Source organism: Nerophis lumbriciformis, linkage group LG01 (assembly GCF_033978685.3).
Source record: "Nerophis lumbriciformis linkage group LG01, RoL_Nlum_v2.1, whole genome shotgun sequence".
Lineage (NCBI taxonomy): Eukaryota > Metazoa > Chordata > Actinopteri > Syngnathiformes > Syngnathidae > Nerophis > Nerophis lumbriciformis.
The window spans coordinates 3,138,117-3,157,214 of NC_084548.2; the positions used below are offsets into that span (position 1 = coordinate 3,138,117).

Sequence of the window (19,098 nt, forward strand, 5' to 3'; positions counted from 1 at the left end):
CATACAGGGAGCGGACCGCCACAATCAGACAGTCCGATACCCCATACTCTCTGAGCACTCCCCACAGGACTTCCCGAGGGACACGGTCCAATGCCTTCTCCAAGTCCACAAAACACATGTAGACTGGTTGGGCAAACTCCCATGCACCCTCAAGGACTCTGCAGAGAGTATAGAGCTGGTCCACAGTTCCACGACCAGGACGAAAACCAATGAATGGCAATTATTCATGGGTTTAAGACAAGTTATTGTTATATCAGCATATGCCTTAAACAAATATATATTTTCTATCATTGCATATGTTTGTTTTGGAATTACAAACCCCGTTTCCATATGAGTTGGGAAATTCTGTTAGATGCAAATCATTTTCAACCCATTTTCAGTTGAATATGCTACAAAGACAACATATTTGATGTTCAAACTGATACACTTTTTTTTTGTTTTGCAAATAATCATTAACTTTAGAATTTGATGGCAGCAACACGTGACAAAGAAGTTGGGAAAGGTGGCAATAAATACTGATAAAGTTGAGGAATGCTCATCAAACACTTATTTGGAACATCCCACAGGTGAGCAGGCTAATTGGGAACAGGTGGGTGCCATGATTGGGTATAAAAGTAGATTCCATGAAATGCTCAGTCATTCACAAACAAGGATGGGGCGAGGGTCACCACTTTGTCAACAAATGCGTGAGCAAATATTTGAACCGTTTAAGAAATACCTTTCTCAACCAGCTATTGCAAGGAATTTAAGGATGTCACCATCTACGCTCCGTAATATCATCAAAGGGTTCAGATAATCTGGAGAAATCACTGCACGTAAGCAGCTAAGCCCGTGACCTTCGATCTCTCAGGCTGTACTGCATCAACAAGCGACATCAGTGTGTAAAGGATATCACCACATGGGCTCAGGAACACTTCAGAAACCCACTGTCAGTAACTACAGTCGGTCGCTGCATCTGTAAGTGCAAGTTAAAACTCTCCTATGCAAGGCGAAAACCGTTTATCAACAACACCCAGAAACGCCGTCGGCTTCGCTGGGCCTGAGCTCATCTAAGATGGACTGATACAAAGTGGAAAAGTGTTCTGTGGTCTGACGAGTCCACATTGCAAATTTATTTTGGAAACTGTGGACGTCGTGTCCTCCGGACCAAAGAGGAAAAGAACCATTCGGTTTCTTATAGGCGCAAAGTGTAAAAGGCAGCATGTGTGATGGTATGGGGGTGTATTAGTGCCCAAGACATGGGTAACTTACACATCTGTGAAGGCACCATTAATGCTGAAAGGTACCGTATTTTCCGCACCATAAGGCGCCCTGGGTTATAAGCCGCGCCTTCAATGAACGGCATATTTCAAAACTTTGTCCACCTATAAGCCGCCCCGTGTTGTAAGCCGCATCTAACTGCGCTAAAGGAATGTCAAAAAAACAGTCAAATAGGTCAGTCAAACTTTAATAATATATTAAAACCAGCGTGATGTGGGCGCTTGGAATCGTATATCAACATGGACGAAGCTGCGTGAAAAAAGCCACCCGGCCTCTTCGCGTAAACTTAAACTTACCTTAACCACTCGCTCATCTTTTCTTCATCCATCCCTTCGAGTTAGCTTTTATGATGACGCCGGCTGGAAAGGTCTCTTTTGGCAAGGTCTTCCTTTTGAATATCACCATGGGTGGAAGTTTCTGGCCATTAGCATGGCAAGCTAGAACCACAGTGAAGGATGACTTCTCATTCCCTGTGGTGCGAATATTCACCGTACGTGCTCCCGTTGTATCCACAGTGCGGTTCACAGGAATATCAGTTGCTGTGAAATAGTAATCCGTGTGCGGATGGAGAGATTGCGTCTTTTCATGAACCGGATCCCTGTCGTTTAGTAGGAGCCATTTTGTGGTCTTTACAGATGTAAACACACAAAGGAAATGAACGTACGGTAATATCCGCGCGCTTTTTCTTCTTCTACGCGGGCGGGTGGTTGCTTACAGTAGAAGAAGAAGCGCTTCCTGTTCTATGGGGGCGGGTGCTTACCTTGGCGGTTGCTTGCGTAGAAGAAGAAGCGCTTCCTGTTCTACCGGGAAAAAAGATGGCGGCTGTTTACCGTAGTTACGAGACCGAAACTTTATGAAAATGAATCTTAATATTTATCCATATATAAAGCGCACCGGGTTATAAGGCGCACTGTCAGCTTTTGAGAAAATTTGTGGTTTTTAGGTGCGCCTTATAGTGCGGAAAATACGGTACATACAGGTTTTGGAGCAACATATGTTGCCATCCAAGCAACGTTACCATGGACGCCCCTGCTTATTTCAGCAAGACAATGCCAAGCCACGTGTTACATCAATGTGGTTTCATAGTAAAAGAGTGCGGGTACTAGACTGGCCTGCCTGTAGTCCAGGCCTGTGTGGCGCATTATGAAGCCTAAAATAGCACAACGGAGACCCCCGGACTGTTGAACAACTTAAGCTGTACATCAAGCAAGAATGGGAAAGAATTCCACCTGAGAAGCTTCAAAAATGTGTCTCCTCAGTTCCCAAACGTTTATTGAGTGTTGTTAAAGGGAAAGGCCATGTAACACAGTGGTGAACATGCCCTTTCCCAACTACTTTGTCACGTGTTGCAGCCATGAAATTCTAAGTTCATTATTATTTGCAAAAAAAACATCAAATATGTTGTCTTTGTAGCATATTCAACTGAATATGTGTTGAAAATGATTTGCAAATCATTGTATTCCGTTTATATTTACATCTAACACAATTTCCCAACTCATATGGAAACAGGGTTTGTATTATCTCAACTTCCTAACTATAGTTTAGTGTTGTTTATTGTTTAGGATTTGAGTTTATTTAGAATTTTTCGGACATCCAACAACAGATGATGCACGTTTTTTTTGTGTGTGAATGTTTAAAAAAAAACAACCAGAAACTCTTGACTCTGATACGCGGTGTAGCGTTTCCGTCAATGGGAATAACACAGCCTGTGCTCTTATTCCCACAGTCTTAACGAGCCCGTGCTTGCCTTCTGCATTCCCCAGCTGGCCTTTAGAGATGCAAAAGTGTGTGTGTGGGCGGAGTAACAGATAAAAGAGGCAGTCCTGAGGGCGTGGGCGAGACAGGAGACGGATAGTTCAATCATCCCTTCGACATTATCGGCAGCAGACGTAGCAACTTTTGACAATGAAAACTAGCATATGAGCAGTCGTGAATAATTAGTTACACGTAAGGACCTAATTTAACCCTCTAGGGACGTTCAGTTTTGATGATTTTTCAACGCCAAACAGGACATGAACATCCTTAATTACTTATTGTTTCGCTCAGAATTCTAAATAGCAGAGGTGTGGACTCGAGTCATGAATTTGATGACTTTAGACTCGACTTGACAAAATGTAAAAAGACTTGCAACTCGACTTAGACTTTAACATCAATGACTTGTGACTTCACTTGGACTTGAGCCTTTTGAATTGACATGACTTGACATGACTTGCTACTTTCCCCAAAACCCAAAGATGAAAAAGTTATTCGGGAGCGCTCCGTATTTTTCATTGTGTACTTGTCTATCAGCGTTGCGTGTGTCAGCTGGTGTGCTCTCAGTACAACAGCCAATCAAATTAGATCTACTTTGTTTTCATCACACAGCATTCATCCAATCAAATTGCAGGACAACCAACGAAGAAGACATGTCCAAACCACACGCCAGTGAACAAAAAACGATACCTAAAATAATTTCGTTTGGGTATAAAAATTACGAGGTGGTCAACACAAAACGGTTTGCAGTATGCAACACATGCGGTTCGAAAATTACTGATGGAGAGGCAACAACTTCCAACTTTGTCCGGCATTTGAAGTTGCACAAAGAACGGTAAGTTTTGAATGTAAGATAACGTTTATTGGCTAAGTAACGTGACTTTTATTTGCTGTGTAGTTAAATCAGTGAGGCTGTAAACTCACTGCTAACGTTATAACGTTATTGCAAACACGAGAATCTGTTGCAGTTCACTACCTTATTCATACTTTTTGTTCAGTGATTTTTTTTAAGCAGGGTTACGTTAGTCAATATATCACACGTAACGTTAGACGGCGGTCAGCAGCACCGCGTATTTTAGCCACCTAAAAAAAGACAAAAATAGTCAAATAAAGGTCAGTTAAAATGTGTACTATATTATGAATATGTGTACCGTTTTAGCTAGCTTTCTGACATACTGTTGGTTGTTTACCTCAGTGGTCCCCAACCACCGGGCCGCGGCCCGGTACTGGTCCGTGGATCGATTGGTATCGGGCCGCACAAGAATTTTTTCTTTTTTTTTTCTTTTTTTAATTAAATCAACATAAAAAACACAAGATACACTTACAAGTAGTGCACCAACCCAAAACAACTCTCTCCCCCCTTTTGTTCTGGGCATTGAACATGAAGACTCTTCCTTCACTGTTCCGAGTGGCCATGAGAGTCTTGGCAGTGCCTGCCTCCAGTGCTCCAGTGGAGCGAGTTTTCAGCCATGGTGGCATCATACTACGCCCCCATCGTGCACAAATGACTGACAGACTCTTGGCTAATTTGGTCTTTTGCAAATGCAATGCAGCATAGGGCCCTGACATATAAAAAGTACAACTTTTTTGTTATGTTCACGTATATGTCATGTTTTTTCAATGTTAACACTTTTGTACAAATAAGTACATTTGCACTTTATTTTTCAATGTGTTTGTTCTGTAAAGGAATGAGTTAATGTTTAAAATGACTGGTTAATAGTGCTAATATAAAGTGCAATGTCAGCACAATTTTCTTTCCTGCAATTTAAAATGCACTTGTTTTAATAAAAAAATACAGCGTTTGAAAAGCATACACAATCTGTGTTAATATATTAGTCTGTGGTTAAAAGGACTTGAAAGGACTCGAAACTCAAAATGCAGGACTTAGGACTTGACTTGAGACTTTCCAGTCTTGACTTTGGACTTGACTCGGGGCTTGCCTGTCTTGACTCGGGACTTGACTCGGACTTGAGGGCAAAGACTTGAGACTTACTTGTGACTTGCAAAACAATGACTTGGTCCCACCTCTGCTAAATAGTCCTAAACAAACATATCAAACATGTATTAGTTTTTTTTTTAAATTTTCATATATTTCACAGGTTTAAATTAGTAAAAAAAGGTCATGTTATTAAAGCAGTTTTATTTAGGACTGAAGTTGATTGAGAGTAACTGCCAGTACATCATATCATAGGAAGGGGATTCATATGGCCCCATTTGTCGCAGTTTATCTGACACATGAAACGCAGGCCCGGCCCTAACCAATCTGGCGCCCTAGGCAAGATTTTAGGTGGCACCCCCCCACATCGGCAGTGAAGTGTATATACTCACAAGAACCCGAATAGCTTTGTCTTTGACCTTTTTTTTTTTTACTTACAACTATACCTAATATATAAAGGGGTGGAAAAGTGACTATTACCTGCAGGGCAAACATTAGCTAACCAGAAGGCAATAACAATGTAAACAAAAAAACACCTGCTTAAAAGATCTAATACAAATGTCCCTGAGGACATTACAGGACAAATTCATTCCAATTTCCAGTTTCCCTGACCATTTGTTGCCAGGCAGAATTCGTAGGGGCTCAAATATTTGTGCCCCTTAGAAAATAAAAAAAACTATCCAAAAACAACACTACAAACTTGCGAGACAAGTTAATGTGTACACAGTTAGTGTGTGAATGAATCACTGCTCTGTATTAAATAGAACACACACTGAAAAAAATTAAATCTAAGTAAGATGAAATATCTCAAATAAGGGTGATATTTGCTTATTTTTTGTCTGATAAGATCATTCTTCTCACTAAGCAGATTTTATGTTAGAGCATACTTGCCAACCCTTTTCCGGGAGACTCCCGAAATTCAGCGCCTCTCCCGAAAACCTCCCGGGACAGATTTTCTCCCGGAAATCTCCCGAAATTCAGGCGGACCTGAGTGACGTGTCGACAGCCTGTTTTCACGTCCGCTTTCCCACAATATAAACAGCGTGCCTGCCCAATCACGTTATAACTGTAGAATGATGGAGGGCGAGTTCTTGGTTTCTTATGTGGGTTTATTGTTAGGCAGTTTCATTAACGTCCTCCCAGCGCGGTAACAACAACACACAACAACAGCAGTCACGTTTTCGTCTACCGTAAAGCAGTTTGTCTGCCGTAAACAGCAATGTTGTGACACTCTTAAACAGGACAATACTGCCATCTACTGTACATGCATGTGTGACAATAACATCCACGGCTTTTAGAGAGTGCAGTGCACAACTGCGCACACAACAAGGAGACGAAGCAGAATGCATCATCAGAGAGGGTGTTCAGCATGGTTAGAAAAATAGTGTCAGAGAATAGAACAAGGATGGAGAATTTAACCCTTCACTCAACAATGAGTAGATGAGTGTTATGTGTGTGTATGTGTGTAAATAAATGAACATTGAAATTCAAGTATTTCTCTTATATATATATATATATATATATATATATAATAAAATAAATATACATATATAAATATATATATATATATATATATATATATATATAAAAAAATAAATATACATATATAAATATATATATATATATATATATATATATATATATATATATATATATATATATATATATATATAGCTAGAATTCACTGAAAGTCAAGTATTTCTTATATATATATATATATATATATATATATATATATATATATATATATATATATATATATATATATATATATATATATATATATATATATATATATATGAAATACTTGACTTGGTGAATTCTTGCTGTAAATATACTCCTCCCCTCTAAACCACGTTGTATTTTTTGTTGTTGTTTTTGAACACTGACTTTTTGCAGTGTACATACATACATACATATAACCCACTACAACTCTTATACAATGTTGATGGTTTTTTTTGTGTTCTGTAGCCTTTGCTGAACTCCAGACAGACATCCACGAGCTCACCCAAGAACTGGACGGAGCCGGAATTCCCTTCCTGGACTATCGGACGTACGCGATGAGGGTCCTATTCCCGGGCATTGAGGACCACCCTGTGCTCAAGGAGATGGAGGTACGGGTCAGTACACAACCATCCCATCCTTAAACTAAAACATACTAACAATCCGTAGCGTAGCTGGCAAAACCTGCGCTACTCCACTAATAAACTAACATTAAGTTTGCAGAATGTAGTGTGGCATGTAGGGCATACTTGCCAACCCTCCCGGATTTTCCGGGAGACTCTCGAAATTCAGCGCCACTCCAGAAAACCTCCCGGGACAAATTTTCTCCCGAAAATCTCCCGAAATTCAGGCGGAGCTGGAGGGGGCGTGGCCTGAGTGACGTGTTGACAGCCTGTTCACAACATTGCCGTAAACGGCAATGTTGTGACACTTTTAAACAGGACAATACTGCCATCTACTGTACATGCATATGTGACCCACCCATAATGTGTCACATTTTTGTGTTGATTTATTTATTTTATTTTGTGGTTTGAATTCGTTTTTGGAGCTGTCATTCCACATTTATCAGTATTCACATTGGTCAGTAGGGGGCAGTAGGGCGTTTCTTCCCAATTGAATGCTATCACCTGCAGACCGGAAGTGTCTTGTCATTCTGATGAGAGCGACCAGTCTGTGAACAATTGAAACGTCCTGTGTGCTTTTTTCCTCCTGTATAACAGGTTAGTTTTGGTGAATCAACTCACTGAATAATATCCATGTGATTTTTATAAGTTTAAGTACACATTCTGATGGTGGAGCCTAACTCTAAAGTGTTTGTGAGTTGTAGTTTGTATTTGTGAATGAATCCAGTGCACAGCTGCAGTAATCAATACGAAAAGGCGACGTGAGTGCGCAATGTTTATATAGTAACTTCTGTTCCTAATTCAGACTCCCAAATTAGAGCTCCCGTTTTCTTATTGATTTTATAATGTATATTTGTATAATGTGTGCGTTCTGAAATAGTGACAGAGAATAGAACAAGGATGGCCAATTCAACCCTTAACTCAACAATGAGTAGATGAGTGTTATGTGTGTGTATATGTGTAAATAAATGAACACTGAAATTCAAGTATTTCTTTATATATATATATAAATAAATATATATATATATATATATATATATATATATATATATATATATATATATATATATATATATATATATATATACACACACACACAGGTAAAAGCCAGTAAATTAGAATATTTTGAAAAACTTGATTTATTTCAGTAATTGCATTCAAAAGGTGTAACTTGTACATTATATTTATTCATTGCACACAGACTGATGCATTCAAATGTTTATTTCATTTAATTTTGATGATTTGAAGTGGCAACAAATGAAAATCCAAAATTCCGTGTGTCACAAAATTAGAATATTACTTAAGGCTAATACAAAAAAGGGATTTTTAGAAATGTTGGCCAACTGAAAAGTATGAAAATGAAAAATATGAGCATGTACAATACTCAATACTTGGTTGGAGCTCCTTTTGCCTCAATTACTGCGTTAATGCGGCGTGGCATGGAGTCGATGAGTTTCTGGCACTGCTCAGGTGTTATGAGAGCCCAGGTTGCTCTGATAGTGGCCTTCAACTCTTCTGCGTTTTTGGGTCTGGCATTCTGCATCTTCCTTTTCACAATACCCCACAGATTTTCTATGGGGCTAAGGTCAGGGGAGTTGGCGGGCCAATTTAGAACAGAAATACCATGGTCCGTAAACCAGGCACGGGTAGATTTTGCGCTGTGTGCAGGCGCCAAGTCCTGTTGGAACTTGAAATCTCCATCTCCATAGAGCAGGTCAGCAGCAGGAAGCATGAAGTGCTCTAAAACTTGCTGGTAGACGGCTGCGTTGACCCTGGATCTCAGGAAACAGAGTGGACCGACACCAGCAGATGACATGGCACCCCAAACCATCACTGATGGTGGAAACTTTACACTAGACTTCAGGCAACGTGGATCCTGTGCCTCTCCTGTCTTCCTCCAGACTCTGGGACCTCGATTTCCAAAGGAAATGCAAAATTTGCATGGTTGGGTGATGGTTTGGGGTGCCATGTCATCTGCTGGTGTCGGTCCACTCTGTTTCCTGAGATCCAGGGTCAACGCAGCCGTCTACCAGCAAGTTTTAGAGCACTTCATGCTTCCTGCTGCTGACCTGCTCTATGGAGATGGAGATTTCAAGTTCCAACAGGACTTGGCGCCTGCACACAGCGCAAAATCTACCCGTGCCTGGTTTACGGACCATGGTATTTCTGTTCTAAATTGGCCCGCCAACTCCCCTGACCTTAGCCCCATAGAAAATCTGTGGAGTATTGTGAAAAGGAAGATGCAGAATGCCAGACCCAAAAACGCAGAAGAGTTGAAGGCCACTATCAGAGCAACCTGGGCTCTCATAACACCTGAGCAGTGCCAGAAACTCATCGACTCCATGCCACGCCGCATTAACGCAGTAATTGAGGCAAAAGGAGCTCCAACCAAGTATTGAGTATTGTACATGCTCATATTTTTCATTTTCATACTTTTCAGTTGGCCAACATTTCTAAAAATCCCTTTTTTGTATTAGCCTTAAGTAATATTCTAATTTTGTGACACACGGAATTTTGGATTTTCATTTGTTGCCACTTCAAATCATCAACATTAAATGAAATAAACATTTGAATGCATCAGTCTGTGTGCAATGAATAAATATAATGTACAAGTTACACCTTTTGAATGCAATTACTGAAATAAATCAAGTTTTTCAAAATATTCTAATTTACTGGCTTTTACCTGTATATATATATATATATATATGTATATATATATATATATATATATATATATATATATATATATATATATATATATATATATATATATATATACATATATATATATATATATATATATATATATATATATGTACATATATATATATATATATATATATATATATATATATATATATATATATATATATATATATATATATCTTAACCACGCCCCCAACCACGCCCCCCGTCCCACCCCCCACCGCGCCCCCCACCCCCCACCTCCCGAAATCGGAGGTCTCAAGGTTGGCAAGTATGATGTAGGGGTGCATAGTAATGTCATTTAAAAACAACATTGTATACCAGAGACTGTCAAATATGAGGTTGCAAGATGAAAAAAAAAAAAAAAAAGCACACTTTGTTCATCTTAATCACATTTCCTCTTCTTCATCTTAATGTATTCTGTTTCCTGCGTGAATACAAATGAGTACTTTCATCATTAGTGTGATCTCGCGGGACACACGCGATATACACTTAGTGTGGGAAGAGGAAGGCTTGCCATCTTCTGACAGAAAAAGCATCAATAAAGATGTTAACGAGTGTACAGTAATGCTGTATGTACAGCGAGAAGACGGACGGTGCAACCTGCACACTATTTGATTATTTTACTAATTAATCAGCTGCCTTAGTAGCGAAAGGTTTGGGCGCGCTCCATTTGTAAACACATTTTATTGCTTCATTTAGTTAGGGAATAAATTGTGAGAAGAGTTTGTAATCAGCGGTATCGTGAAGATTTAGAACGTGGCGCTGCTTCATCAACATTGATTGGACCACTGACATTCAGAGGTAATTAGTTTGACCTTTTTTGCAGTTACTAGTGCTAATGTTAAGAGAAGGCAAAGATACTCCTGATTTGCTCTTGGATGGAGTCATTAGCTCCACTTTCCATCGCAGGAACCTTGTCAGGATTGTTCCTATTTACTTTGGTATTTTCAAATGCGATCCAGCGCAACGAATACAACGCATGGTCACAGGAAGTTCCCGGGAATCCGTTTACATCTGCATCGCGATTCTTGTGTCAAGACTTGGTCCTGGGGTTTAGTTTTTCTCGAAGGCAACGGAAAGTTGGCTCGGGCGAGACGGGAATGAAGATACATTTTTTATTTAAAGACTATAAATACAAAACAAGGAAGTAAACAAAAGGCGCGCACAATGGCGGACAACAAACTATGAAACCAAGCACTTGCACAAAGGCAAAAACTATGAACAACAAAAAACACTAACTGTGGCTTAATAAACAAAAACTTACTTGGCATGGAACCGGCATGAAAAAAGAGCAGCAAGGATCATAAGCGTGTGGAGAGTGTGCAGAAGCGTAAATATGGAGATGTCACCAGAAAGACAAACTGAAAACAATGAACTTAAATACTACAGACATGATTAACGAAAACAGGTGCGTGACTCAAAACGTGAAACAGGTGCGTGACGTGACAGGTGAAAACTAATGGGTTGCTATGGTGACAATCAAGAGTGCACAATGAGTCCAAACGTGGAACAGGTGAAACTAATGGGGTAATCATGGAAACAAGACAAGGGAGTGAAAAGCCAGAAACTAAAGAGTCCTATAACTAAACAAAACATGACTTAAAACAAAACATGATTACACAGACATGACATCTTGTTTGTTATGATTCGGAAATTTTATAAAATCCATCCATCCATCCATCTTCTTCCGCTTATCCAAGGTCGGGTCGCGGGGGCAGCAGCCTAAGCAGGGAAGCCCAGACTTCCCTCTCCCCAGCCACTTCGTCCAACTCTTCCTGTGGGACTCCGAGGCGTTCCCAGGCCAGCCGGGAGACATAGTCTTCCCAACGTGTCCTGGGTCTTCCCCGCGGCCTCCTACCGGTCGGACGTGCCCTAAACACCTCCCTAGGGAGGCGTTCGGGTGGCATCCTGACCAAATGTCCGAACCACCTCATCTGGCTCCTCTCCATGTGGAGGAGCAGCGGCTTTACTTTGAGCTCCCCCTGGATGGCAGAGCTTCTCACCCTATCTCTAAGGGAGAGACCTGCCACCTGGCGGAGGTAACTCATTTTGGCCGCTTGTACCCGTGATCTTGTCCTTTCGGTCATAACCCAAAGCTCATGACCATAGGTGAGAATGGGAACTTAGATCGACCGGTAAATTGAGAGCTTTGCCTTCCGGCTCAGCTCCATCTTCACCACAACGGACCGATACAGCGTCCGCATTACTGAAGACGCCGCACCGATCCGCCTGTCGATCTCACCATCCACTCTTCCCTCACTCGTGAACAAGACTCCGAGGTACTTGAACTCCTCCACTTGGGGCAAGATCTCCTCCCCAACCCGGAGATGGCACTCCACCCTTTTCCGGGCGAGAACCATGGACTCGGACTTGGAGGTGCTGATTCTCATCCCAGTCGCTTCACACTCGGCTGCGAACCGATCCAGTGAGAGCTGAAGATCCTGGCCAGATGAAGCTATCAGGACCACATCATCCGCAAAAAGCAGAGATCTAATCCTGCAGCCACCAAACTGGATCCCCTCAACGCCTTGACTGCGCCTAGAAATTCTGTCCATAAAAGTTCAGAACAGAATCGGTGACAAAGGGCAGCCTTGGCGGAGTCCAACCCTCACTGGAAACGTGTCCGACTTACTGCCGGCAATGCGGACCAAGCTCTGACGCTGATCATACAGGGAGCGGACCACCACAATCAGACAGTCCGATACCCCATACTCTCTGAGCACTCCCCACAGGACTTCCCGAGGGACACGGTCGAATGCCTTCTCCAAGTCCACAAAGCACATGTAGACTGGTTGGGCAAACTCCCATGCACCCTCAAGGACCCTGCCGAGAGTATAGAGCTGGTCCACAGTTCCACGACCAGGACGAAAACCACACTGTTCCTCCTGAATCCGAGGTTCGACTATCCGGCGTAGCCTCCTCTCCAGTACACCTGAATAGACCTTACCGGGAAGGCTGAGGAGTGTGATCCCACGATAGTTAGAACACACACTCCGGTTTATAAAATCGATTCTTGAAAATGTTTAATAAAGACGTTTTTCCACACTTCCCCACTGCACGTGTACGTCATACGTCAACATTTCAGGATTATTTACTTACCAAAACATATATTGCTAGATGTTTTAATCAAGAATTGTGTTGAATCGAAAAATGTGTTCTATTTGACTCAAACTGCAATTTTCTAATGTTATATTTTAGCTAAGGGTGTAACGGTATGTGTATTTGTATTGAACCATTTCGGTACGGGGATTTTGGTTCAGTTCGGAGGTGTACCGAACGAGTTTCCACACGGACATATTAAGTAGCGTAACGCACGTTGTGTAAACAATGCACACCGAGGCACAACACACGGCATGCTAGCAGCTAACGGGCTAGGATAGACTGACCATACGTCCTCTTTTCACCGGACATGTCCTCTTTTGCGGAGTTTCTTAAATGCCTCAAATGTCCGGCATTTTGAGTTAGAGTTGCCGTAAAGGAGGTGCGTTGCTAGCCTGGTTGCTATGTTTTTTCCGCTTGGTCGTAAAAGTGTTGGTCATGTGTTTGTACCCTGCTCAAATCTCTCAGTAAACTTATTCATTGGATTATACCTTTTGTTTTGAACTTTATTACACCTTGGAGCGCTTTTTCCGGTCCATTGTTTTTCCTGCTTTCCTTATCTGCGCCTAATGACTGAGCTACGTGACGTCATTTCTTGTGATGTCTCACGGGGCATTTCTGATCGGGACGGGATTCGTTTCGAGGGATTCGAATAAAGAACCAACTCGTTTTCTTTACTATAGTGGTCTCGATAACGGGTACCGGTTCCCAAAAAGGGGGTTCGAGTCCGAGGACTCGGTTCTTTTCTTATGGAACAACCGAGAAAACCGGTTTCGAGTATCATACCTACCCACTACGCCAGGGGTCGGCAACCTTTACCAGTCAAAGAGCCATTTTGACCAGTTTCATAAATTATAGAAAACAATGGGAGCCGCACATTTTTTTTTAAATTTTAAATGAAATAACACTGCATACAAAGTTTTTTTTTTGCTTTGTGCTATGTATAACCAGGGGTCTCAGACACGCTGCCCACAGCTTTATGTGGACTTTGAAAGCTGGTGCGGCAAGCGGGTTTTAGATGAATGGCGCTTGTCAACGTCATGCGTGCCGTGATGGTACAGCATATAGCACCCACTACAGTCAGCGTGCCTGATCAGCCGCACGTTGCATGGGGCTTCCGCTTGCTCACGTAGGTAACAGCAAGGCATACTTGCTCAACAACCACACAGGTTACACTGACGGTGGTGGTATAAAAAAAACAACTTTAACACTCTTACTAATAATGCGCCACACTGTGAACCCACACCAAACAAGAATGACAAACACATTTCGGGAGAACATCTGCACTGTAACACAACAGGACAAATACCCAGAATCCCATGCAGCCCTAACTCTTCCGGGATACATTATACCCCCCATCGCTACCAAACCCCGCCCACCTCAACCGAGGCACAGAGAGAGGGGGGGGTTGATGTGTGAGGGAGCAGGGTTGGGGTGGGGGCGGGGTTTAGTGGTAGCAGGAGTGTATAATGTAGCCCGGAAGAGTCAGGGCTGCATGGGATTCTGGGTGTTTGTTCTGTTGTGTTTATGTTGTGTTAAGGTGCAGATGTTCTCCCGAAATGTGTTTGTCATTCTTGTTTGATTTTGGTTCAAAGTGTGGCGCATTATTAGTAAGAGTGTTAAAGTTGTTTTTATATGACCACCGTCAGTGTAACCCATACTTGCCAACCTTGAGACCTCCAATTTCGGGAGGTGGGGGCGGGGGGCATGGGCGTGGCTAAGAGGGGAGGAGTATATTTACAGCTAGAATTCACCAATTCAAGTATATCATATATATATATATATATATATATATATATATATATATATATATATATATATATATATATATATATATATCCCCGCGACCCCGAAGGGAATAAGCGGTAGAAAATTGATGGATGGATATATATATATATATATATATATATTACAGAAATAATTGACTTTCAGTGAATTCTAGCTATAAATATATATTTATTTTATATATATATATATATATATATATATATATATATATATATATATATATATATATATATATATATATATATATGTGTGTGTGTGACAATCATTGGTACTTTAACTTTAAATTTAACTTTTATATATAAAAGAAATACTTGAATTTCAGTGTTCATTTATTTACACATATACACACACATAACACTCATCTACTCATTGTTGAGTTAAGGGTTGAATTGTCCATCCTTGTTCTATTCTCTGTCACTATCTTTCTAACCATGTTGAACACCGTCTCTGATGATGCATTGCTGTGTGGCACGCACAAAAGTGCTTTCATCAAATGCACTAGATGGCAGTATTGTCCTGTTTAAGAGTGTCACAACATTGCTGTTTACGGCAGACGAACTGCTTTACTGTAGACATTGTTTATATTGTGGGAAAGCGGACTCCAGCTAGGGGGGCGTGGCCTCCAGCTCCGCCTGAATTTCGGGAGATTTTCAGGAGAAAATTTGTCCCGGGAGGTTTTCGGGAGAGGCGCTGAATTTCGGGAGTCTCCCGGAAAATCCGGGATGGTTGGCAAGTATGGTGTAACCTGTGTGGCTGTTGACCAAGTATGCCTTGCTGTCACGTACGTGTGCAAGCAGAAGATGTATATTGTATAACAAGTGTCGGGCTAGCACGCTGTTAATACAGATTTTAGAGGGCGCCAAATGTTGTACCATCATGGCACGCCCTTATTATAGCTGTAAGGGTGAAAATCGGTGAATATAAATCCCGGGAGTTTTCTGCGAGAGGCACTGAAATCCGGAAGTCTCACGAGAAAATTGGGGGGTTCGGCAAGTAAGCTGCTGAGCCGCATCAGGAGCCGCGGGTTGCCGACCCCTGCACTACGCCATACCGACCCTAAATATCGCCCAGCCCTAGTTCACGGTGCCTGAAACCAGTCAATTTGAGACCGTCGAGTTTGGCTTCTGGCTTTCACTCCCTCCGACATCCCCGTGAGAAGGCCGCGCTCGCACCGCACCGTCCCGCCAAACAGCCGCCGTCGGCACAACGCGCGAGCGGATTCCAATTTGCCGTGACGTGAAACGTGAGCTCGGTTGGGCTGCTGGAAGCGAAGGATACAATTACGGAATTGATGAGAAATATGGCAAAGCATTTTGTCCACGCTGTCAAGAGCACGCGGCCTGACAGTTAGCCGGGTCCCTCGGTCCAAAACGTTCCGACGCGGAAGCGTGTACCTATTAACTCTCGGCTATAAAGAAATGCTGCGTTCTTTATAGTTAAGTCTGGACTTCTCTGCTTGTGTATTTCCCATCGGGTTGTTCGTGTAATCCAGCCGTCTGAGGAAACAGCGTTATTACTGTGTGACCTCTCCATCCCTCAAGAGCTACACTCCTGCAGACACAAGCACACCCAAGCAATACACACACACACCCCTCCTTTAAAACACATCACATGGCGGTCAATACTTACCTTGGAGGGGCCAGGAATCTCATTTAGCGCTCCAGAGACGGGCCTGGACACTTCATTATAGCACGTCGCAGGAGAGAATGCGATGGAGGTGAAAATGTGTGTTTAAAGTGTGTGTGGGGAAAGCCTGGGCTACTAAAATAGGAAACGGGGCAACGGCGGAAGAGGCGGGGCTAGCGACGGGTTGATTGACAGGTGTCTAGGGGGGTGTTGGGTGGGCTGTGCACGAGTGCTGACAGGTGCGGGCCGGTGGGACGAGCGAGCCACCAGTCCGACGCACGATCACGTTACGCCTCGACGCTTTTTGCACTCGACATTTTTTCACGGGAAGTCGTCGTGGTTGTTGACGCGGAACAGAAAGAGGTGTTTTGAAGTAATGTCACCTTTTACAGCCGAGAAGCTGACAATTTGTTCTCGCTACAAACGGTGTTAGAACCAGAGGTGGGTAGAGTAGCCAGAAATTGTACTCAAGTAAGAGTACTGTTACTTTAGAGATTTAATACTCAAGTAAAAGTAAGGAGTAGTCACCCAAATATTTACTTGAGTAAAAGCAAAAAGTATGTTGTGAAAAAACTACTCAAGTACTGAGTAACTGATGAGTAACATACACACACATATCATATATATATATATATATATACATACATTGATATATACAGTATATCATTTATATTTATTTATTTTGCCGTTTTTGTTTACATGTTAAAGGTGTTTTAATGAATATACAGGTAAAAGCCAGTAAATTTGAATATTTTGAAAAACTTGATTTATTTCAGTAATTGCATTCAAAAGGTGTAACTTGTACATTATATTTATTCATTGCACACAGACTGATGCATTCAAATGTTTATTTCATTTAATTTTGATGATTTGAAGTGGCAACAAATGGAAATCCAAAATTCCGTGTGTCACAAAATTAGAATATTACTTAAGGCTAATACAAAAAAGGGATTTTTAGAAATGTTGGCCAACTGAAAAGTATGAAAATGAAAAATATGAGCATGTACAATACTCAGTACTTGGTTGGAGCTCCTTTTGCCTCAATTACTGCGTTAATGCGGCGTGGCATGGAGTCGATGAGTTTCTGGCACTGCTCAGGTGTTATGAGAGCCCAGGTTGCTCTGATAGTGGCCTTCAACTCTTCTGCGTTTTTGGGTCTGGCATTCTGCATCTTCCTTTTCACAATACCCCACAGATTTTCTATGGGGCTAAGGTCAGGGGAGTTGGCGGGCCAATTTAGAACAGAAATACCATGGTCCGTAAACCAGGCACGGGTAGATTTTGCGCTGTGTGCAGGCGCCAAGTCCTGTTGGAACTTGAAATCTCCATCTCCATAGAGCAGGTCAGCAGCAGGAAGCATGAAGTGCTCTAAAACTTGCTGGTAGACGGCTGCGTTGACCCTGGATCTCAGGAAACAGAGTAGACCGACACCAGCAGATGATATGGCACCCCAAACCATCACCCAACCATGCAAATTTTGCATTTCCTTTGGAAATCGAGGTCCCAGAGTCTGGAGGAAGACAAGAGAGGCCTGAAGTCTAGTGTAAAGTTTCCACCATCAGTGATGGTTTGGGGTGCCATGTCATCTGCTGGTGTCGGTCCACTCTGTTTCCTGAGATCCAGGGTCAACGCAGCCGTCTACCAGCAAGTTTTAGAGCACTTCATGCTTCCTGCTGCTGACCTGCTCTATGGAGATGGAGATTTCAAGTTCCAACAGGACTTGGCGCCTGCACACAGCGCAAAATCTACCCGTGCCTGGTTTACGGACCATGGTATTTCTGTTCTAAATTGGCCCGCCAACTCCCCTGACCTTAGCCCCATAGAAAATCTGTGGGGTATTGTGAAAAGGAAGATGCAGAATGCCAGACCCAAAAACGCAGAAGAGTTGAAGGCCACTATCAGAGCAACCTGGGCTCTCATAACACCTGAGCAGAGCCAGAAACTCATCGACTCCATGCCACGCCGCATTAACGCAGTAATTGAGGCAAAAGGAGCTCCAACCAAGTATTGAGTATTGTACATGCTCATATTTTTCATTTTCATACTTTTCAGTTGGCCAACATTTCTAAAAATCCCTTTTTTGTATTAGCCTTAAGTAATATTCTAATTTTGTGACACACGGAATTTTGGATTTTCATTTGTTGCCACTTCAAATCATCAAAATTAAATGAAATAAACATTTGAATGCATCACTCTGTGTGCAATGAATAAATATAATGTACAAGTTACACCTTTTGAATGCAATTACTGAAATAAATCAAGTTTTTCAAAATATTCTAATTTACTGGCTTTTACCTGTACATGCATGTTTAACACATATAGATTCCTTTCTTTCATGTTGACAAGAACATAAGTTGGTGTATTACCTGATTCTGATGACTTGCATTGATTGTAATCGGACAGCAGTGCTTAACGTCCACGTGTTCAAATGCAGGAGAAAAAAAGGTCCTCCTTTCTCTCTAATACCACATGAAAGTGGTTGGTTTTTGGCATCTTATTTGTCCAGCTTCCATATTCGTTTTCACACACTTTACAAGAAATACATTGGCGGCAAATTCCGTAGCTTGCTAGCTTGTTTGCGCTGGCTTTCGGAAGACTCTTATTTTGAAAGCGCAGGCGCGATGGAGCGGCACTTTTATTGTGAAGACAGGAACTGTGCAGTCAGTCTTTAGGCTTGTGACGGGATGTACGTTTGAAATAAAAAAAGTGTCTTTTTTCCTTCACACTTTTGATTGATTGATTGGAACTTGTATTAGTAGATTGCACAGTACAGTACATATTCCGTACAATTGACCACTAAAT

The 19,098-nt window shown here is 41.8% G+C and overlaps 1 protein-coding gene across 2 annotated transcripts in view; it reads left to right on the forward strand.

Moving 5' to 3' along the window:
- The window catches only part of LOC133615286 (plexin-A1-like), an 811,576-nt gene that overhangs the window by 708,219 nt on the left and 84,259 nt on the right, over positions 1-19,098 (forward strand). The window contains exon 21 of one of the 2 annotated variants that reach the window (XM_061973784.2): positions 6,920-7,068. In XM_061973784.2, the coding sequence (XP_061829768.2) occupies positions 6,920-7,068 (149 nt within the window). The remainder of the gene's footprint in view (positions 1-6,919; positions 7,069-19,098) is intronic. The other variant, XM_061973792.2, reaches the window with a different exon arrangement.